Source organism: Hermetia illucens, chromosome 6 (genome assembly GCF_905115235.1).
Source record: "Hermetia illucens chromosome 6, iHerIll2.2.curated.20191125, whole genome shotgun sequence".
Classification (NCBI taxonomy): domain Eukaryota; kingdom Metazoa; phylum Arthropoda; class Insecta; order Diptera; family Stratiomyidae; genus Hermetia; species Hermetia illucens.
In genome coordinates, this window is record NC_051854.1 from 6,886,125 (window position 1) to 6,910,103 (window position 23,979).

Genomic DNA, 23,979 nt, shown 5'->3' on the forward strand with positions numbered 1-23,979 from the left:
TCGATCTCTCCTACATTTCTCAGCTAATCTGACAGTTTTCAACCAAAACATGCCAAACCCAGCTGACTGGGCGCTTAGCATTGTTATCTGCACCGCGGTACTCTAACTTGCTTTAGTCATAACATTTCCTTATTGTTTCCCTGAAAACCCCTAAGAATCCATAATTTCTCCAAAATGCCTGTGATGTACAACACGGGCGACTGGTTCACCTTGCGGCTGGGCAATGTTTACAGGTAAAAATCTGACTAAGCTTCTTCCCGGGAGGTAAAAGGGTGCAAGCCTATATCCCCCGCTTCCTCTGGAATAACTCATTAATTATCCTCGAATTCTTCGTGTTCCTTTCCAGAAAGTTCGAACTCTATGGACTGGATTGGCCGCTCGATATTGAGCTGGAGCAAATGTGTGTTGTGGGGGCTCCTTTCGGTGGGCCAATTGCCATCGTGAGAGATCAAAAGCAAATTATTCCATTGAAAGGATCGACGAAACCATTGATAAGGATTATTAACTCGGCCGGGACTTTGATTTCAACAATAACGGTGAGTAGATATGTTGTGTATTCCGAATTGAGCAATTTTAGTTGATTTAAGGAGCATTAGGCAAGTCAGCATAAGGGAGCAAATACTACTTTAACCACGTTGCTCCCAGGGCAGAGGTGAGGCAGCGTCTGATGAGTTTCCTCTGCCCTGGCAGAAATCGCAATGAATAATAGTGCAAATTGATTGCTCACCTTTTTTGGGAGTAGGGTTGGTGAATGCGTTTATGCAAAGAGTGTTGGACTCCCGCAACAGGACGCTGTCGGACTACCACCTAAACAACTCCCTGTCATCAGAGAACTAGCCTGGAACCGTTTGACACATTACTTTGGGCTAGTCCTCCCGCCCTCCCTTCAAGTCAGGGAATCCCTTTCACCAACGAGAGGGGAGGGGAGGAAGGGAGTTGTTAGTTTAGGGAACCCCTTATCATCCGCAATAAGAAGAGCCCGAAGATAATGCGCAATACGACTCCAGCTGCCAGCGCTCTTCAGCATCTCCCTGATCATATTATCCGGAGAGAGCTTCTCTGTGTCTGCATTAAGCTGCTGACGAAAACCGTCCCACCTTCCGCAGGAGAAAACGGTTTGTTCAACGTTGTCCGCCACTGCATTGCAGAACACACAATCAGGAGATCGCGCCTTCCCAATCCTATGCAGGTAAGACTGAAAATCTCCATGCCCACTTAGAAGTTTGGTAAGGAAGTTATCAATCTCACCATGCATTCGGTTCAACCACGGGTCCGGGTCTAAATTGTCGATGAGCCGCGCAGTCCATCTGCCCCTTGGGTCATTTTGCCAAGAAAGTTGCCATTCGGCAAGGGTGCGTTGACGTTCTTCACGGGCAAATACCTCTCTTAAGTTTTCGCCCTTACGGCGATAGATAGCTTTGCGCTCCTTGGCAAGGATGGCAAAGGGGATCACTCCTGCGATCACCACTACGCCGGTTCGGAGACGGTGCGATAAGCAGACGCTACTCGCAAAGCTCTCCGCCTCTGCACTTGAGCAAGGCGCTTACGGTGCACCTCCTTTTCAAGGGCATCAGCCCATACCTCTGCGCCATAGAGAAGAACCGACTGCGTTGCTCCCATAAGGAGATGTCTCCTAGTAGATATAGGGCCCCAACATTCGCCATTAACCTTCTCAAGGCCGCGACTCCAGCTGCAGCCCTGTCCGCTGCTGCTTTGATTTGATCGAAGAAGCTCATTTTCGAGTCGAGTATTAACCCAAGGCATTTAACCGCTAGTTTTGACTCTCTCTTACTGGCCAAGATGACTACTTCGAGTTTTTCCAGCGCAAGGCTGAAACCATGAGCAGTCATCCACCCGCTTGCCCGTCGCATCAATATGCCAAGTCTGTTTTGCGCCTGTTCAAAAGTGCATCCCGCAACGTTGTCTGCATAGCCGACCAGGCGCAACTCTTCGGGCATATCGATTCTCAGCAGACTATCGTAGGAAGAGTTTCCGAGGTCCGACCCTAGGATGGATTCCTGTGCTACTCCCGACATGATTTCCATCCTCCTCTGGTCCTCTAGCGTCTCATAGACCAGGGAGCGGTCTTTCAGATAATCCCTCAATATCCACAAGAGATAGCTTGGCACGTGGAATGAGTTTCCTAATGTTCCTAGCATATCTGTCCATCTTACGGATTTGAAGGCATTTCTGACATCAAGCGTTATGAGGAGCACTATCCGTCGAGATCGACGGCTGGCTCGATGAACCGCATCTACGACCTCCATAATAGCATCGACTGGGAACCTCCCTGCTCTGAACCCGAACTGCCTTGAGGATAAGTCCCCGGCAGCGCGGATCGCTTCAGTGAGTCTGCTCCTGATGAGCTTCTCGACCACTTTCCCATAGCACAGCGGTTGGTATGCAGACGACCTTTCATGTAAGCAGCATGTCTGATCGTTGGCAGAACACCAGTTTGTAAAATTCCGCCGGGATGCCTAGCGCCTTCTAGTTTTTCATAGTGAGAACCGCTCCTTCGAGCTCTCTTATTGTGAAAAGGGGCAATCCCCGGCGCTTTCTGCGCTATTGATATCAACCCGTACAGGATGTCTGGGGAATAATGCCCGAACAATGCGGTCTATCTGGTCGGTATTTAGTATGCACGGCTTCCGCGGAGCGCCGATTTTCCGGGTAACAAGCTTATAGCCCCCACGGGTCCTTATTCACCTCGTTGAATAGGTTCTGCCAGCCGCGAACTTTGCTGTTATTTATCGCGCTGCGGAGTCTCCTTTTTACTGATTTCTCTGCCTTTATGGCGCATACCTCCTCGTTGGCGTGTAAACGTTGTGCTAACCGGGGGAGCTTATGACACCCCCTCTGTAGATCGTAGTACATAGAAGGCTGGTCGCGGCTGAGGCCCCGCCGGGGCATGGACGCCTTACACGCCGTCGTTATCAGGCTCATCACTGAATTTACGACGTTGTCAACTGCGACGCTATTACCCTACGGAGCGCCCTCAAGCGCGCCATTGCGGCATTGGATCAGTTAAGGGGACTACTGTCTTTCATGATGAAAGATTCATAAGACCGAGAGCTTGAATCTTGATGTCAAGTCGCTTAGAGTTAACCATGTTGAGACAGTTCTGTTCCTAGGACCTAGTCGCGGCTACCTTACAATATCAGAATAGTAGCGAGAGGAAAAACATCATAGTTGCCTCTGCTTACTTACCTTATGATTCTTTGTATCCTCCACCGACGCAACAACTATGGAATCCGATAGCGTATGCAGAATCAAGTAGTCTCGAACTCTTAATAGGTTGCGATGCAAACGCTCAACATTTTTGTTGGGGCAGTAGCAAATACAGTGCCGGAAGAAGAAGCTATTTGATTTCATCACTTCAACTGGTCTCATGACTGCAAATGTCGCGCACTACCCAACCCTGATTCAAAGGACATTGATACGATTGCGAGTCTTTGCTCTGTCGATGAAGGTTTAGACGGCCGGACCGTGAAAACGGCTCATATTGAATTTGAGTGGTTGACGTTCTTCTCCTCGAAGCACATGCAGCCAAGAAACCCAAGCTAAATGATCATCAAATGTTGGTCGTTTTTGAGGCCCCTTTTTTGTTACATTCAAAAGCCAACGTCTCAACGTGGCTGCGAAACTAACTAAATCCCACAGATACAATTCTCTCAAAAACCGCTTCATTGGGCAGGAGGACGCATCCTGCGGTGGTTGTCAACATCAAACTGACATCGGATTCGCATTTACTACAGCGAGGCTTACCAGAGTGCAAAAGTGTAATGCCACAGGAGGGGAGGGTAGTACTCTCGAGAGTCTCACTATCACACTTCGCGTGGACCCAGTTAAGTTAAAGAAATTGAACATTCTGAGGATCTCGATACCGCTGTTGCGGAGGGTGTGCACCTTGCAGAAACCAATAAAAGTCTTTCTTCGATAGTCAAAGGCCATCCCTATCCGAAGTGCGCTTGACCCTTTGATAGCAAAATAATTTCGAAATTTGCAGGTTCATAGTTCCATATCTCCATGAAACAAAATGCGTTCACAATTCTCGACTCAAATGCGTTAATATACGAATTTTAGATTAACGAACGCGTTTTATTTTTTTTTTTTTTTCATTCAAGGCCACTCAGGGTTCAAAAATTAAATATTTTTCTAAATTATTAAAATAAATAAATTCGCAGTCTCATTAGACTGGCTGATAAAATTCGGAATTTCCACAAGAAGTGTTTATTATAAACAAAAGATGAAAGACAGAAACATGGAATATTATAATCAATAAATTTAACGATGGTTTTTCCAATCTGTTGCAATGACGATTGTGAGCTGGCGGCATCTAGTCCTTTATAAGCAGTATTAGAAGCTGAGGACTGATAAAGTGTCTTTGGATGCTGTCTTTGGATGAGAGTTTTATCGTGTTATGACGAATGTTATACCAGCCTTTCCTAAGCATTGTTGTGAGGACGAAACACAGTTACCATTGAATTTTAGGCTGTGCTGGCGGTTTCATTACGACACTGTCCGCGATGGTCCCGAGGGCAATTTTTTGGCACATCGAAAATAGATGTAGTCATTGTTTCGTTCACTCCTGTGGAATTCACTTCTATATCTGAGGAATACCCATTTGTGGTCCACAAACCACTTATAAGAAATAGAATTATCATGAAAATGTAGAGCACTTTCATCTTGCAACCAACCACTAGTACTTGAAACTGGAACTGTTGGATTCTCGTCGTGATAATCTTTGTTTCGAAATCCTTATCAATATATGGCTGGGAGGTAAGAGCTGCAGATATGAAGTTCTGATTACTATTTCAATATCAATGAGCCAATTATCTTTTGTTTCAATATAAGCAAAGACAAATTAGCCGAGAAGAATACATGCTTTGATATGTTCAAGAGAAAAGAAGTTATTTGAGAGAGTGTTATCTGCATTATCAGAATTTTAACGAAGAGAGATCAAGTGAATTTGCGTTGAACTTTTTTAAGAGTAAGGTAGTTAGGGGAGGGGGAACTCCATCACGGAAAAATGTGCGATTGAATACACGGGATTCCACTCCTAGCGCATTGTTCGAAATTCAAGGGTGGAGAAAAATCATTGCGCATCTTCGACCATCGACGGTAACTGCGCGAGAAAAATGGCGCGCATAAGGTGGGGAAAGAGATTAGGAAGATCATCGTGACCGAGTCCAACATTGGGGGGGGGGGGGGGGGGGGAAGAGACGTATTGCGGGGTCAGGCTGTATTCAGACGAGGGAGAGAGGAAGAGTTATGTGCCAAGGAAAAGTAAATGCAAAGCTAGTCGCACGATACTAACCAGGGGTATAAGAGGAGAGAATATTGAATAGAATTATTAGGAAGTGGTCAGAAAGCCGGGATGAGCCTAGGAAAATTAAAGTCCTCACAAACAATAAAGAGTAGAGAGGGAAAACCTGCAGTTAGGACGTCCAATAATCTATCGAAGAATCTGTCGGACAGGTAGGCGGAGAAATGCGTTGTGTAACACAATCGTGCGAGGAAGAGATGGAGTAAAAGATGGATTCAGCAAATGGGGGAGGACTGACTTAACAGCGATCAGGACGCCTCTACCATTAGCCCTATCCGATCCCATGTGTTCTCTGTCACAGCGAAAACAGAATAGTCTTCGGTGAGATCAGAATTCAAAATCTTGCCATCCACACAGGTTTTAATTCAAGCTCACTATTAGTTTCTTTGCACAACACAGGATGCTCTTCAGCGGGAAACTGGTAGTGGTAGAAGTGTGTGGACCTTCACCAGTCTAGCGACTAGCTCCGGGGAGCTGCAGGTGTCAACTCCTGGGAAGTAGCCCGATGCCATGACTGAGTTCTCCCTCAGGTTTGCAGTAAAACTTGGACAGCCAAATTACCTGTATACTTCCTCCTTGTAGACCAAAAATCTCCCCTCGTTACACCCAGATTTCTTGAGTCAGCACTATCCCAATGTTGTCCTTGGATGAAGTTCTTGAATGCTGAAGGTATACCTGAGCTATCTTAGTACTGGTCATTGGCTCAATTAGTGCTTGGAGTTTTTCTCCACTACCGGAGTGTCGTCCACTTCCTCCGGCATCGCGCTTTCCTCATATTACTGTCGCCTTGAACCCTAAATGTTCCAGGTCTAAGTCGTTCAACTTCTCCTCCTCACTAGACAGCAGCTCTATTTCTCTCTGTGGTCTTGCTCTTTCAGCCTCTATGGCATCTGTAATTTCTCCGGAGACGGTAGGTTTTCCATCCGATGTCTTCGCCAAAGTATCTTTCCTTGGCTTCTTTCTGTGAATATGCACAGATATGTTGCCAAGTTTACAGTTGAGTTTTGTCGTTTGATTGACTCCAGGGGTCATCTACCACGATGGTAGTGAGTCTGCCTTTGCCCTCCATCGTGATTTTGGAGACTATCCATAATCTTGAACGACCCATGAGATCCTCCGTCTGCAGCGCTGCAGATATCAGTGAGCCTCTGTTCAAATACAATTACTATCCAATGGGTACGGTTCGCATGACACTCTAGAATGGAGGTGTTTTTTGATTCCACGGTATAGGTAAGTAGTAGTACAGGGTGCGGCTATCACCACCCCCTGCCGGTCTCGATCGATGAGAGGCTTAGCTCCGGAAGACTCATATATCACCCTCGAAGGGAGATAGATTGGCTCCCAGAGAGCTATAGTCCACTGCTTATTCCTTGCTTCATGATAACCTTTACTTAAGAATCTCATCAGCTAGTGGCAAGGAGATAGAAGCTGCAAATATGCAACTCTGATGCTATCAATTTTGATTTGATTTTATTTTAAGGTAGTGATTAACATTAAATATTCGTATATGTATTAGCCTAAGGCACAAGTATAATTTACCACTCTCGCAACGATTTGCAACTGCGGCCCGGACTATATGGTCGGCGTAATCCAAAACTGTAGCTTTTTCTGAACGGGATCATTCTATATATATTCTACAGCAGTAGGGCCTGTACTCAACTTTGTGCACCATCTGCGGAGACAACATACTCCTTAAGTCCCTCGTCATTGTTATACAAGAGCCTTCTATCTTCTAAAGTGCTGTCGGCAGTGGTGAGGTAGATGAGGGTAGCAGTCACCTTATAAGGCTCTAATTCGCCGATATTAATATATTTCTCACGTCCAGGATACTTCACTTTCCGTGAATTGCATTTCGGGGCAAGCTAGTAACCAATTTGATGGTATCAATAATTCATCTAACTTTACGAATTTCAAACTGTCGATTCGAAAGGCTTCCTAGGTTCTGAATAACTGGAAACCATCATTTGCCCTAACATATTTCACATTTTACCTAACAGACTTGTTCTTGTTCTTTAGCTATTGGCCCATCCATGAGCGGGGCCGGCTCGTCTTGATTGGTTGCACCATTTTGCTCGGTCATGCGACTGATCTGGATGGAGTAGAGAGGCTCTCAAATCACCATCTAGCGTATCAAGCCAACGTTGTTTCAGTTGGTCTTTCAATCTTTTCCTCTGACTTCGATGCGACCAATCTTACAAGTGAGCTGCCATCAGCATGAATTACATGTCCATCGAAGACCCCTCTCCCGCAATTTCTCGCGGATGTCCCTCTTTTGGATGTTACGTCGCCAGTCCAACGCAACATATTTATTTCTACTGCCGCGAAACTCCGTTCATTGTTTTTTAGAGTCAGCCAACACTCAGAACCATAGGGGCACAGGGCGAAAGAGCGAACGATTCTGCATTGAATTATGGATTTTAGACATTCCTTGATGTGTCAATCACCAAGCACGCCATTCGCGGAACGCTATAGGGCGCTGGACGTTGCGTGACAATGTCCATAACAGGACCAAAGAGGACTGGCGAAAGGGCGCTTCCTTGATGAACACCGATGATGATAGCCTGTGAAGTCTTGAATGATCGCAGCATCTGTCGTTAAAATTGCATACGGATCATTTTGCAGCTTGTGAGTCTACTTATCGCGAGTTCTGTCAAGGTGAAATCTGGTCTTGGCTCTTAGGTTCTCGTAAAACCTTATTAAGAGGAGTTTGGTGTATAGTTTTCTACTCTCATTCTGTCTAGAATGTGATCAAATTTCCTGAAAATTTGGGATACCAAATTGCTAGTGTGGCAGTCACAAGAAAGAGAACGTGGAGGAGCTGTTGACTTTATACTTAATAATTTCTCTTGCATCGGAGAAATTGTTCCTGTAGGGACTCACTTGTGAGGATAATTGCGACGTTCAGGGAGGTGGACCTTATAAGACCCAAACATCTTAGAAGAACTGCTATAAGTGGTCCAATTTTCTGGATTGTCCTCCTCTTCTCTGTACAGCCTAAGTGCCTCCCTAGGATACAGTCCCTTTGTGGCACCAGGCCGAAACTGGAACGTTCTTCGCCGCTCTGGGTGTCGAGCCACAGTTGTTCAAATTGTTCGCTCCTGCTAGTTTGCATCGGAAACCTCTACCCCTGGATTAGGAAGTCCACCGCGATAGGTCGAAATCAGACCGCGATAGATGGGAATCGAATCACGACGACGTATAAAGTACTTTACACTACAAAGGCACAGTATCGTAGAAGGAAGAGGAGCACTTTCCATGGTTCCATCATTTCACTTTGCCTAGGATATCGAGCCGATCCCGCTAATTAAAGTCCTTTTTCGATATCGAAACGTCACAGTCCTTAAGTCAAGTCCTACTCGAGGCATGATTGGCGTTTTACTTCTCACTCAGGTGCACCCAGGATTTGTACATGATTAAAGTGACCAGACTCTCAGCCTCATTCGATTGAAAAACTCCAAATTGCCAGAAAAAAATGTTAATTTATTATAAACAAAAGATGAAAGATAAAAAGATACAATATTATAATAAAAACAATTATGAATTTTGCGAAAAGTACTTCAATCCTCTAGAGTGATTCTGCTGGAGAATTGTTGATAATTCTGGACTTAGCCCCCTCTAATCATGGGTAAGAAGGATCAGAAGATAATAGCGCGCCCTTCTTGAAAATCTTCGCTACCACGATATTCCCGACAAACTTTGCGATGATCCATAAAGCATAGTCGTTTTACATGGAAAAGGTTGTATTGGAATATTGGGGCTATTGTTGAGTTCACTTCTATTTTTGAGGAATGGCTCTTTGTGGCACACAAACCATTTATAAGAAACAGAATTATCGTGAAAATATAGAGCACTTTCATCTTGCAACCAACCACTAGCACTTGAAAATTGAACTGCGAACAATGTTGCAGCGAGTCTTTCAATTTAACCTTAATTAATACGCAATACCAAAGACGATGGGAATTATTCGATTCTGAAAATTTACGTCGTGATAACCTTTAATTAAAAAATTAAAAAGTAAGTGGTTTATTGAAGTATATTAACAGCAAATATTCAGCTATAAATAATTGGCAGGGTTAGAGCTCAACTTTTCAACCATAACCATTTCACAAAAGTTGTCTCAGTATGGAGCTTGTAGTAGTTCACTACTACACTAAGGGTGTCCAAAATCATGAATATGGATGCTGTGAATTTGAACTCTCCAAGTAGCAAGAAGGACTGCGATGATGAACAATCGAGTCCCGGCCCAGGCACGAATTTTGGAGGCCTTACCAAATTCATGCCCCCCTGCGGAGAAACCTGTAGAAGTCATACTTTCCAACTCAATAGGAAGCTTAATCTCGCCTGTCGGAACCTGGCACCATGCCACAGATTCCAAGCCGGCCGCAAAGGAAGGCATTGCGGAAGAAAGTAAAGCACTTTGGGAATGAGGATATGGGCGCTGCATTACCAGGTGCAGTCATCTCCAAATAAATCGGACTAAAAAAACATACTCTTCGGTGGAAGGTGGGGACAAAATTGGAAACCCCGGTGAGACGCACAATGGACGCAACAGACTCTTCTGTTAGTGGTAATGCGCACAAGAAACGTAATATCAAGACATTTGTGGTGAGCAACGCTTTATTGTGCTCCGGACTAGGGCCCCATAGGAATACGGACACGAAGGCAGGAAAAAAGAGGACATATGCACCAGCTACAGTGTTATTTTTGATCGCTGCCGTGGGAGTTTTCTCCAAGGATGGCAAAATGTCAAGAGGAAAAATTTGTCATTTTCCGGGAGTATCTGTGGAAAAAAAATGGTGGAACCTGGAGCGAAGCAGAGATTCAACAATAAAGATGTTCCATTTGTGGTGCACTGATGAGACAACCTTAAAATGGCTCCAGTAGGTAACCCCAGCTTTGAGTTCTCTAGGTCAGCCCAAGTTCACTATTGTAAATACCGAGGTACGCAGGATTGAATATGTTGAATGTTGGATACCTGGCTCTCGAAGAAGGCAGGGAACATTACCTGCATGCTGGGTAAACAGAACCCGGGCATGGCTGGAGGGTAAAGTTCATGAATGCCAGGAAGGGTTAATCTATGAACGTGGAATGTTTCACCTTGGTATTCGAACTGGAACAAAAGATTCTGAAGGTGCTAAAGGACAGTGACCATATGGTGCTTCAATTTAACTTTATAGCATCTTCGATGCGCTTTCCTACAATGGAGCTGCATACATTGGCAGAACTCTCATATGGCGGCTCGCACTGGCGAATGGACTACAGAGTAAATCCTACCTGTTAGTAACTTCTCGTACACTATTTACGGAACAAGTGGAAGATAGAGATGCCAGAGGCGTGAACGGAATAGGCTTGATGCCAAGTTGTGTGGTCGGATCTACGCAAACCGGACACCGTAAACCAGTGAAGGTTTTGAGTGGAAAACAGAAGAATATTCTGCTTTATGAGATGAGATCCTCAATCGATGAGGACATGGGCACTGATGCACCCTCTTTATGTTTGATTTCTTTAAGAAACCAAACATGAGGGGATCAACCTGGTCACATGCCGATCGTGTCATAGGCTTTTAACTGTTTTCAATTAAACATTATACTAAGCTCAAAAAACATAAAGGTTTTCGAAATGAACCTGCCGCATGCCTCCTATCCGCTGTAAGCGTGGCTAACGAAGCTGCAGAACTGCCCCTACATTTTTCTGGTGCAAAAGCCATGAGTTCGATTTAATAGAATCTGCGGCATTGGATCAGTTAAGGGGACTACTGTCTTTCATGATGAAAGATCTATAAGACCGAGACCTTGAATCCTGATGTCAAGTCGCTTAGAGTTCTGTTCCGTGGGTCTACTCTTTATTCCTTGGTTTCAAAGATAGAGGATGCAACTTTGAAAGGTGAGTACGCGATAGGGGTGTTCATTGTGGTCATTGAAGGGGTGATTGTGCGCCGTTCCGAGAACTATGTGATTGACCTGCCCATGGATGCATCAGATATCAGAGTTTTGATGCTAATGTACACCAGTTGTAACAGGTAGCATCACATTCGGTCAGGATACCTCTACCATTAGTCCTATCTGATCCCATGTGATCTCTATCACAGCGAAAACAGAATTCTTCGGGCAGGTCAAAATTCAAAATCTTATCCACCAGATTTCAATTCAACCTCATTCCTGGTTTCCTTGCACAACATAGGATGCTCTTTAGCGGGAAAAGACTCTGTCTGACTTAAAGCAATCATCTAAGACTTGGAACGAATCAATCGATTGGTTTGTAAAGGAAGTTGGACTAGTGCAAGGCGATGATGATTTACATCGGTGGAGTCCGCCGCGATAGGCCGGAATCAGACCGCGATAGGCGGAAATCGAAACACGACGACGTGCGAGGCACTTTACACTACAAAAGCGCAGTATCGCAGAAGGAGGAGGAGCACGTTCCAAAGTTCCGGAGGGGTGGATCCTACCCGGGGTTGATTTCAATGCCAGGGCACTTGAATGGTTCATGCCTCACCCCGACTCTAGTGTGAAACGAATTCTCGAAATGGCGATAATGGTCAGGGCGTCAGAATCACTGGCGTCGTTGGTGGACGGGTGGCGAGTTCCTGAAGGCTTCCCAGCAAGCGATCATAAATACATCGCCTTCGAAGTGGTTGACGCAATCTTTTGGAGTGCGCCGCCCCGGCGCTCTTTTCATGCGTGGAACGTCGCGAAGGTGAACATCGGGGGATTTGTCGAAGCTCTGGGGCCGTACTGGGGCGTACTCCTGAAGGTGATGGCGCTGCAGATGACACTGTCTGTTATGAACCTGATAACGACAGCTTGTGGAGCTATGCCCAGGAGAGCATCGAGACGCAACAAGCCTTCTATGTATTGCTGGACGGCAGAAATTCCAGAGCTTCGGAAGGAATGTCACAAACACAACGTTTAAACGACTTCCGAAGAACTATTAAACGCAAGATGGTCAGAGGAGGCTGGAGATGACGTCAGGGGTAGTGCAGGAATCCATCTTAGGGCCGGAAATATGGAACGCTTCTATGATAGTCTGCTTAGAATCGACACGCCAGAAGAGTCGCGCCTGGTCGGATATGCAGTTGATGTTCCGGCACATAATGCTGGGCGCACTGTCGAACAAGCGCAAAGCAGACATGGTTATGCGTCCTATAACAATCGGCGAGTAGATAATCGAGCCAAAATCAACGGTTTATATTGGACTGGCTCTTGACTTAAAGGTGAGCTTTTTCGAGCAAATCAAACCAGCAACGGACAAGACTGCAGCTGAAGTTTCGGCCTTAAGTCGAGTAGTGGCAAACGTTGGGGGTTCTTCGTCTAGCAGGCGACGACGTCTTTTGATGAGCATAACGCAGTCTTTTCTGCTCTACGGCACAGAGGGATGGGTGACGCTATTTGCAAGAAGGAATATCGTAATCACCTTGGGCAAGTACAGAGACGGGGTGCTTTGAACCGGCCGTGATGGTGATCGCGCTAGTGATTCCCGTTGCCCTTTTTGGTAAGTAGCGTAAGGCCATATACAAACGCAAGGGAGAAAAGCCAAGGGAGGTGGTTGCTCATGAAGAACGGCAACGTACGCTAAATGAGTAGTAACTTTCTTTTCAAAAAGGGACAAGAGGCAGATGGACTGCGTGGCTCATTGACAACTTAGGCGCGTAGCTGAATCGGAAGAGCTAGGCCGAAGTAATGTGATAAACGCTTAGAGGCTAGCTCTCTGACGATGAGGAGGTGTTTAGTTGGTAGTCCAACACTCTGTGCGTAAACGCATTCGCCTGATTATAAAATGTTCTCTTTTAAGGCCGATGTTAACTCTCTTTTCGGTACCTTCAGAAGCCATTTCGTAACGAGGCAGCGTAACAAACTAAATCGAAATCATGTCTCTCCATCACAGTCCCGAGTAAGTTGTTACCAAAGTCTCCCCTCGTGATCACAATGTCACTTTTGGGAAGCCTTTACTGAAATGTGTCTGTAGTATCTCATAGAAAGCATCCTCCTCCTGCTCCTTAGTTTCGATCGGAATCGCCAGAAACCGGCTCCCAGATCAGAAAGATACATCCTGTGGCAGCTGCCAACATCAACCCGATGTTGGATTGGTATCTACTTCCGCTTGGCTTACCAGAGCACAAAAGGGAGAATAGTATCCTCCAGAGTCCCACCTGGAGTAATCAATCATTCTGAGGATCTTCGTCACCGCCGTTGAGTATGCTCACATTGCAGAAATCATTGAGAGTCTTTTTTCGATAACCAAAGGTCATACACATTAAGTCAATCCTTATCCGAAGCGCGGATGACGTTTCGTTGGCAAAATAGTTCCGAAATTTGCAGCTTTCTAGCCCCACATTTCTATGAAACAGGATGCGCTCAAAAGGCTTTGAATTTTGAAATTATTTAAATGAGGCATCCAGCTGATAAAATTCCGAATTCCAAAAAAAAAGTGTTTATTAAACCAAAGATGAAAGATAGGAACATAGAATATAACTATGAATTTGACGATGGTTATTCCGATCTACTGCAATGACGGTTGTAAACCAGCTCTATCTAGTCGTTCGTAGGCGTTATCAGAAGCTGAGAACTGAAGAGGTGCCGTTGTTAAAAATGGTTGTTTTTGGATGAGAGTAGTATCATCTTACGTTGAATGTTATGTTAAAGTTTTCTTAAGCATTGTTGTGGGAATGAAACACAGTTTCCACTAAATTTTAGCCTCTGCTGCCGGATTGACCACGGCACTGTCCGCGATGATCTCGAAGGCAATTTGCTTGCACGTTGAAAAGAGCCATAGTCTGAATTTCGATCCCTTGTGTGGGATTCACTTTTATTTTTGAGGAATGGCTCTTTGTGGCACACAAACCATTTATAAAAAACAGAATTATCGTGAAAATATAGAGCACTTTCATCTTGCAACCAACCACTAGCACTTGAAAATTGAACTACGAATAATATAGCACGACCGGTTATTCGTTTTAACCTTCATTGATGAGCAACAACAGCGGAACTTCTGGATTCTCATCGCGATAATCTTTGCTTCGAAATTCTTATCAATATGTGACAGAGGGGTAAGTGCTGTAGATATGAACTTCTGATTCCTATTCCGATGTCAATAAGCCAATTACGTTTTGTTTCGTTGTAATCAAAGAGAAGTTAACCGAGAAAATAATGGAAATCTCTTTGGATGCTCAAGAGAAAAGAAGTTATTTAGGAGGGAGTTACCTGCATTATAAGTCTTTTAACGAAGAGGAACCGAGTGAATTTGCGTTGAACTTATTCCCTCAAGAAAAGCGACAATCCATACCAAAGGCCTCGAAAAGCCCCGAAGAAACAATCCGAGAGAAATTATCCTCTTTCTCTCGGAATGTTTCTTCAAATCTTTGTCTTGGGTTGGCCCAAAAATTCCGCCAATCTCTGATTTTTGTCGTTAGATTCGTCATGGAGACTGTGTCCTCCGATTGATAAGCAAAATATATAAAACTTCAATTTAATATGGATCTCACACCATCGCGTCAACGAATCGATCTAAACTATGTAAGCAGCTCTCCAAACTCTCTGTTCTCTCATGTGGCTGTTAATCTTGCTCCTGAGTCACATTATTTCCTTGAGTGCCGTTCTTAAGTTTGCATCTGATAAATGATCCTTTGAAAGAATTAGAATATGTCGGTTTTCAATCTTGTAAGAAAAAACTAAGTTTTCTTAAGCGTTTTTTTAATCTTAGCTCTTTTATTTCTTTTATTTGCATGCTCATATCCCAGTGGAATCATGGAAAACTTCTCACCATGGGATGGTCGAACGATGAGGAATTGGTATGCGTTCAAGATGACGGAAACATAATCATTTACGACATGTTTGGTGAAGAAAAGCAAACGCTCAGCATGGGACAGGAAGCAAGCCACACAAAGGTAATTATAACAAAGTAAAAAATTGTTTACAGGCCAATAGGCAGATCCAGAAATCACTAATTAGTAAGAAAATGTCGGCGGCCATAGACGGTCTCAGAAAGGAGACCTTATATTGGGGCTTAAGAAATCTAAGGGTATAGCATATTGTAGGTAGCAGCAGATGCCTGGAGAACAGGAGAGTCCCTCGGTGCGGCCATAGTTAGCCAGCCATATCGCGATCACGGTGGTGGCATTTGGATCAGAGATCAAAGTCAGATCAAGCAACGCTTTGGAATTGCAGAGGGTAATCCTTTCAGGAAATACTGGAATACCCTCAAGAAGGATTTGTAAAATAGAGGGTAAAAGAAATCGATATACCCATGAACGGTGCGGCTATAGAAAAGCCATCCAGATCACGGAACAATAAAATGCATGCGATGTTACTTTGCCTAGAAAGCAATTGCTTTCCATGGTTGCCATTTACCTTGCCAACCTGAAATGCGCTTTAACTCCTCCCACAACTTCCGGAGACGCTTGCACTTCTCCTCTACAGTTCTGTGCCAAATGCCATTGAGACGACCCGTTCGTCATCCATGAGTGAGTGGATTTCACTGCATGACGTATCCCGCAATGCAATTGTCGCCCATCCTTAATGTGATCCGCTGCCATTTCCATTTTCCAGTGCGCACGATTGTCAGGCCGTGCACTTGCCAAGTTCCTCGTTTGATATAGTGTTAGGTCAAGGTACTCCGATGATAGTGGGGTTCACTTTCCATGTGCTACTCCCATATAGCAGCACAGAGAGAATACTACCCCAGAACAGTCACAACTTGATTTTGGCGTTGAGATAACTGCATTTCCAGAGCTTGAGCTTCTTCTCAAAACAGTTGATTTCCCGGTAATCACGCAGTTCTTCAGAGTCTGAAGGGTAACTCCAAATACACTTTCAGGGAGTTTCCCCAATTTCGGCTCGACCTGTACATTATACCTCAGAAAAGGGACCAAGGTCATACATTCCGGCTGCTTTCTACAAGCGCACCCAAGCATCCGGGCAACGACCCATCAACACGGACATCAATTCTTAGACCAGACAGTGCATCGCATGTCAGAAGTGTAAAACTTCGAAGCATGTGCGAAAAGAATTAGGTTTGTTCCTCAGGTCCATCAAGCGCTTCCATACCATGCACCTCGACATCATTGGCGCCCTGATTCCTCTAATAGACAATACGGCACTATCATCTGTCGAGAGTGGATTACACGCTTTAGTGAATCCTCTCTTTTCTCGGAGTTAGGCAAACTCCTAGGCTTCAAACGTCACCGTCTAAAGACTCCCTAGTGACCCAGTTTTTGACGACCTAAATTCAGCCGGCCTATTTCGTCTTCTCAGGGTTCAAACTATCGGCACCCGCCAACCATACGAAAAACGCCGTGAGGGTGTCCAAGGATCTTGATTCTTGGTAAGGACCGACGCCTACCTGAGGCCGTTGCAAGCACCATAGAATGGACCTCATAAAGTTCTTGGGACCGCACGCACCAAAAACACAATTGATAAAACTGACTAGGCTGGCCCTGACCAGTGTATGAGGCCAGATAAAAATAGTAGGATCACTCTCGAGACCATTTAACATTAACAACGGTCTAAGACAAGAGGATATCCTGTTATGGGTTTTTTTTTAACCTCGTCTGGAAAAACTAATCCACAATGCAGATGTTAATGGAAGAGGCACCACCCTCTTCAAATCACTAGCCTATGCTGACGATATTCATATTTTGGGAAGAACAATCTGAGATGTACAGTCTACTTTCATCCAGATCTAGTCAGCAGCACGAGATCTTGAGCTGCACATTACAGAAGGCAATACGAAGTACATGGTGACAACTTCAGCACCAAAAACCAAAGAACCAACAATATCAAATCGCACCAGTCAAACGAAAACAATAAAGATAGGAGACCGTTGATAGTTGTTGATGATTCTACTTACGCTTACCCGTCGCATCAAAATGCCAAGTCTGCTTTGCGCCTGTTCAGCTGTGCGTCCGGCAGCAAGTGCCGCAACGTTGTCTGCATAACCAACCAGGCACGATTTTTCTGCCATGTCGAGTATTGGCAGACTATCGTAGGAAGTATTCCATGGATCCGGCTCTAGGATGGATCCCTGCGCTGCTCCCCATGGGATCTCATCTGGCCCTCTAGCGTCTCATAGAGCAGGGAGGGGTCCTTCAGATAATCCTTCAATATCCGCAAGAGATATCTTGGCACGTGGAATGAGTTGCCTAGCATATCTGTCCATCTTACGGAATTGGGAGGCATTTCCGACGTCAAGCATTATGGGGAGCACTATCCGTCGAGATCCTTGGCTCGATGAACCGCATCCACGACCTCCATAACAGCATCCACCGTGGATCTCCCTGTTCCGAACCCGAACTGCCTTCAGCGAGTCTACTCCTGATGAGCTTTTCAAGCCCTTTCCCGGCCGTGTCAAACATACACAGTGGTCGATGGCAGCTCCGCGTCTCTTTTTCTCTTGCTAATGAACGCGAGTCTCGCTACCTTCCAACGGCAAGGAAAATGGCCTCCTTCAAGCAAGCGTTGAACGCTTCAAACAGCAAGTGTGGTCATTGGAGGAACCCCAGTTTGTAAACTTCCCCCGGGATTTCATCAGGACCTAGCGGCTTCTTGTTATTCACGATGAGAACAGCTTCTTCGAAGTCTTTCAATGTGAAAAAGGGGCAATCCTCGACGCTTTCCACGCTATTAATATCAACCCGTACGGGATGTCTGGGGAATAATGCGCGGACAATGTGGTCCATCTGGTCGGTACTTAGTATGCAGGGCTTCCGCAGAGTATTGATTTTCCGGGTGAAAAGGTTATAGCTAAGTCCCCACGGGTCCTCATTCACCTCGTTCACCAGATGCTGCCACCCGCGAGCTTTGCTTTTATTTATTTCGCTGCGGAATTTCCTTTTTGCTGATCTATACTGTGCCTTTATGGCACATGCCTCGTTACTGGCGTGTAAACGTTGTGCCAAACAGCAGAGTTTACGACACTCTCTTCGTAGATCGGCAATTTCTGACCTCCATCAGTACATAAAAGGCTTATCACCGCTGGAGCTGGATCAGGTTCATCACTGAGTTTATGATAGTGTCAGCTGCAATGTTACCCCTACAGCGCGATTCTGCATGTTCCAAGAGATTCGACGACCTTCCCGATGGAGAAGAGCCGGGTTAGCGAACGCTGACAAGTGGCGTCCACCATTTCGAACGCGATGTACTGCTGATCACTTACCGAGAAATCGTATAGGACTTGCCACCCTTCCACCGACGGTGCCTGAGTTTCCGACATAAGAGTGATGTTAGGGATGCTTCCTTCGCAGCCTGGGTGCCGAAACGTAAGCGTGGACCTTGTGTTTAAAACTGCGAGCCAGGTTTGCCCCGCCATTTACAAGATCCGCTTCACTTTGGAGTCTGGCTGAGGTATACTCCATTCAAGGCGCTTGCAGTGTTCTCAGCGGGAAATGCGGCTGTTTCTGTTCCACTGGTCTTCACGTTCACCTATGGCAGGAGATGCGGTCCAGTAGTTCCTCCAGGTCCATCAGCCCGTTTTTGACGCCGCAGTCTACTAACACCGGTTTAATGCACACTACCCGACCAGGATCCCGAAGGGGTTGGGTTCTGATACACGTCACAACTACCCCCTTGGCAGAGCTAGGCTTACATCATTCCATCGAACGATTCCGTAGCCTCTATAGCGACGAAATTTATGAGAGATATCACGACCGTCGGATTATGGATAAAATCCAAATCAACAGGCTGCTATGGGCCGGTCACCTAAACCGGGTGAAGATGTAACAGCCAAGAAAGACTAAGGCCTAAGGGCAATATCTATGATAGAGAAAGAAGACGTGGCAGACCCCGTCTCAGATGGGGCGATGGCGTAGGCCAGAACGCCAGGATAGCTTTTAGGGATATCGAATTGATGGACCTCGACGCAAAACTGAGATGTCTGGAGTTCCTTACTCAGACAGGCCTAGACCAGATGCAGGTAGTTGCGCCATGGATGATGATGAAAAAAACACGCCAATACATTTTCACTCGGGATATGTTTCGATCGCACAATTTATTATATTAATTTCAGGTTTTAGATGCAAAAGTGTTTCCATCAAGCGCGGGAACTGGTGTAGCTGTGATGACTACTAGTTTTCGGGTGTTTCTCATTAACAATATAAAAGAGCCCAAAAATCGTCAGCTTCCTGAAATTCCCAGTAAGTAATTCCTCTTTCTTAAAAGATCCAATTAACTAAGCCTTCTTCCCTTTGTGCTCCTTCAGAATCAGTTTTGAGTCCCAAATGCTGGGAAATTGTCTCAGAAGAGCGAAACACATACTGCCTTGTAGGCAATGAAAGAGAACTCATAAAACTGGCTCTGGGTCATAATGTTTACGACGTTAAAGTGCCCCAAATTGAAAAACCCTACAACAGCATCGTACTCATCTCAATTTCGTACAACCATCGGTACATGGCTCTGTGTACAAATACTGGAATCATCTGGCTCGGCACCACTGATATGAAAACTAAATTCTGTGAATTCGACACACATCGCAGTGAGTGTCCGAAACAAATTGAATGGATTCTGGATTCAGAGAATTGCAGACAATCCGACGCAGTAGCCATCACATATCCATCACTTCTTCTTATTGTAAACACAAAAGGCGATCAGACTTCATACACATATGATCCAGCAATTTTTTTGATACCCGAAATGGATGGGGTGCGAATTATATCGAATTTATCACATGAAATGCTGCAAAAAGTACCGAATCCAGTTCAAAATATATTCGCAATAAACAGTCAGGAACCGTCGAGTTTTCTTTTCGAGGCACAACGAAAATTTCAGGAGCGAAGTCATCAGGCTGATGAGTATTTAGGACCAGTTCGAGAGAAGATTGATATTGCTGTGGCGGAGTGTATTGAAGCGGCCGGGTATGAGTTTGATACGGAGACGCAGAAGACGTTGATAAGGGTATTGAGAGAATTTCTATGATGATTGTAGCCCCTGCAATGTTGTTGTTTGTTTTTTTGCTTTCAAGACTGCATATTTTGGAAAAGGATTCATTCAATCTTACGTGCCGGACGTTTATATTAAAATGTGTCGCGTTCTTCGAGTTCTGAACGCATTGAGACATCCCCGAGTTGGACTACCGTTGACATACAAACAGTAATTGTGATTTTGATCGATTTTTGAGCCCTCGTTTCTTCACATGCGCCTTTGTTTGTAGATTCATTGAGTTAACTCCTAACGTTGTTTTGGATCGTCTGGTCTTTCGCAAACACTATGCCATCGCGATACAAGTTGCAAAGTATCTCAAATTGGCGGAGTCGAGGATTTTGGAACATTGGGCTATACATAAAGTGCTGCATGATAAAAGTAAGGAGTTCATAATCAGTTAAACAAAATCTCATGGAGTTACCTTTTTTATGTAGATGATATTGAGGTAGCGCGAAAAATTACGGAAAAATTCAAGAATCCTACAGTTCAAGGAGTCTCTTTCTGCAATATTGCGGCAAAAGCTCATGAAGTTGGTCGTGATAATTTGGCGATAAAGGTAATTTTAGGTTTCATCAGATCAGAATCATGTTATAGAGATGTATTTTCCGATTTAGTTGCTTGAGCAAGAACCGAAACGATCACTGCAAGTTCCTTTACTGCTGAAGTTAGGGAAAGACGAAAAGGCATTATCCAGCGCCACGGAGTCAGGAGATACTGATCTAGTGTTCATGGTCCTGCTGAAACTCAAGGAAACAACTCAACTAGCCAAATTTCAAGTACGATTAATGCACTTTTAGTAAATAAGTACGATAATAGTCTAAGTAATGGATTTCAGATGATCATTCGTAAATTTTCCATGGCGCACAATCTCTACAAGAAATACTGTCAAATGTACAGCAAAACTGCCCTCCAAGAGCTTTATAATATGGAGGATGACTATCTGTCGCAAGCTGAGTTTTCACTGCGTGAGGCGATAGATAATTCTAGTTTAGAATCTTCTCTCCTGACAACGTCCGCACTGTACAGCAAGGCCCATAGGGAAGTGGAATCATCACTTTGTTCAGAAGTGCGCAAAGTTTTGGGACAACAAAAAGTCTTGTCAGAAAAGTATTTCATTTTTAAATCCAGTCGTGAGACGTTCACAACTAACGCAAATGATTTTCAACAGATACCGAACTTCTGATAACTCACAATTTTACGGTTTGTCTATAAATGATACGCTTAAGGCATTGCTTCGGGTTGGAGATCTGAAATTAGCTGAGAAATTCAGAAACGAATATAAAATTCCAGAAAAAAGGCACGACATGACCAGATTCTTAGGAGAATTCATGTAACTAATTTACAAGTTTTTTCCCTTTTAGATTTTGGTGGGCAAGGATTGAAGTGTTAGCGTCACAATTTCGTTGGGACGAGCTTGAAAAATTCTCGAAATCGAAGAAGAGCCCAATTGGCTATGAGCCATTCGTAGAGGTTTGCTTGAAGGAGAATAAAGTCCAAGAGGCTGCAAAGTACATAGCCAAGTGTCGCGAGGATAAGAAGATCAAATGGTTCATAAGGGCTGGGTAGGTTTTCTGTAACAATTTTGATTAGGCGTAGTTCATGTGTTTTATCATTACAAATCAGATTATTAGACGATGCGGCCCAGACTGCCTTTGAACAACGCGATGTCCAGAGTCTCTTGAATATCCAAATGACTGCAAATCGAGCTGACAACAATATTCTTGTTGAAAAGTTGAGCTCTTATATTAGTCAGTTGTCTAGCAGAAATTAAGGATTTAGAAGGATTAAGATATTGGTTTGTAAGGTAGCGAAATGATATTTATATGCAATATTCCATGCCTCATAGTCTATTATGTGATAAATAAAAATAAACTTTAATCGCAATGCATTAAATATTTCAGTTTGTACAAATATTTTTGTGAGAAAACATAATTTTGTTTTGGCATACGAAGATGTCAAGAATGTTCATCGGTGAAATAATTGAAACTAACAAGAAGAAATGGAAATGGGTTGTATGGCAGAGAGAGGCATTGAAGACACGACGGGTACCAGCCTTTATTTTGAATTTGATGATTCAAGTTCAAGCTCGAATTTAAGAAAGTTAAGGCAACACAATGCCGTGCCCGAATTTATTTATGCAGTTTCTGGAACCTTTGCAAAGCCAATAGATTACCAACGAACTTTCAAGCAATTTTCCCTTTTTAATCAAGAATTGGGCACGTGAAAAATATTAGTCAACAGACTCAAGTGATTCTCTCATTTTGGGTAAGTTATTTTGAGACAGCTTAACCTTTTTCCATCCTAAATAAGCAATTCCTTCAAGTTCGCAGTAATTGAATGATGCTGCGTTGCTTTGTTATATAGTATTTTGCGAGGGGCTGATTTAAAATGAAAAACTTTCAAGATAGTGTCCTGATTAAACGAATTAAAATATGGATCCCCAGTTGTTAAAAGAAGGTAAGTCACAGAAAGCTTAAATACAAACCAATAGTTTCGAAAGAGTAAACTCTTACGAGTAAAAAGCTGACGCGTGGTTACAAATATACCACATTGTCCATGAGTCTCTCAACAAACAATGGCAAAAATTCAAGTGTTTCAAACAAAATCTGAGCGTAAATACGGGCCCCCTCTCTTTAAAAAATTGAACTTATGACAAATCCTAATTTTTAACCTTCATGCCTTCTAATTCGCTTCAACCTTTGCTATAACTTTTAGAAAAATTAGTTTCGCTCAATGATTTTTCCCACTTTTTGAGGGTGTAACCAAATTTGAGTGAGAAAGAAAGTGGGTGATTCCACCCGGGCTCGGAGTTTTCTTTGGGTGACTACTTTAAAAAATTAGCTTTAATAAAATTAGTTTAATTAAGCATTTTCTGGAGGGGCCCACATGATTTGCGCCCCGGCCCCTAGGAGTCTGCTTGTAACCGATCCTCTCTTATCTTCGCATGAACTCCGTATTGGTCTTCCAATTCATTCGAAGTTGCAATCAATGAAACAAACAGCGTCCCATACCATCTGTCATCGTTTTCATAGCAAAGGAAAAATTGAATAGTTCTCCTGCGACGACTGTTTTTCTAGATAAGCCACTTTCCACAAAAGGTGGGTTACCCTGGAGCTACGTCCTAAGCTCGAAAGATTCCTGGTACAGTTGAAACAAATTGCCAAAAGTAGATTTTTTTATGCGGGTAGGATAGGCTAATGCATTTACCCACAAAATGTTGGACTTCCGCAACAGTATTTCGTCGGACTACCAATTAAATACCTTCCCGTCATCAGAAAACCAGCCTGGAACCGTCTGACACATTACTTGGCGCTAGTCCTCCCACTCTCCCGACTTAGGGAGCCCCTAAATCAGGGAGTTCCCTTCATCAATGGGAGTGTAATAGAGGAAAGGGATTGTTAGTTTAAGAAACACTTACCATCCAGTCCCTCCATCGTTCGGACTCACTTTTCTTCGCAATAAGAAAAATCCGAAGGTAATGCAGAGCACGACTCCATCTACCAACGCTACTCGGCATCTCTCTGACAACGTTGTCCGAAGAGAACTCCCCTGTGTCTGCGTAAAGCTACTGGTGAATTCCATCCCACCTTCCACAAAAAAAAGGTGTGATCGGCGTCGTTCATCACTCCATTGTAGAATACACAGTCAGGGAATCGTGCTTTCCCAATCCTGTGTAGGTAAGTCACAAAAATTCTATGACCACTTATAAGTTGGGTATGGTAATCAATCTTATCATGCTTTCGA

General features: G+C 44.2%; 1 protein-coding gene and 1 long non-coding RNA gene across 2 annotated transcripts; one reads left to right on the forward strand and one right to left on the reverse strand.

The window, feature by feature from the left end:
- The first annotated feature begins 59 nt into the window (after positions 1-59).
- LOC119659419 (vacuolar protein sorting-associated protein 16 homolog) lies at positions 60-22,119 on the forward strand. The gene is made up of 13 exons (XM_038067494.1): positions 60-233; positions 347-536; positions 15,063-15,209; positions 19,325-19,451; positions 19,517-20,208; positions 20,276-20,403; positions 20,465-20,613; positions 20,670-20,791; positions 20,850-21,011; positions 21,071-21,342; positions 21,404-21,532; positions 21,597-21,797; positions 21,859-22,119. Exons 1-13 carry the CDS (start codon positions 175-177, stop codon positions 22,004-22,006), a joined length of 2,526 nt encoding a protein of 841 aa, XP_037923422.1. The 5' UTR covers positions 60-174; the 3' UTR covers positions 22,007-22,119.
- On the reverse strand, positions 13,741-14,808 carry LOC119659420. Its single transcript, XR_005250346.1, has 2 exons — positions 14,527-14,808; positions 13,741-14,402 (listed from the first exon to the last, which is right to left on the reverse strand). It is a non-coding gene; the product is annotated as an uncharacterized LOC119659420 (long non-coding RNA).
- Positions 22,120-23,979: the final 1,860 nt, after the last annotated feature.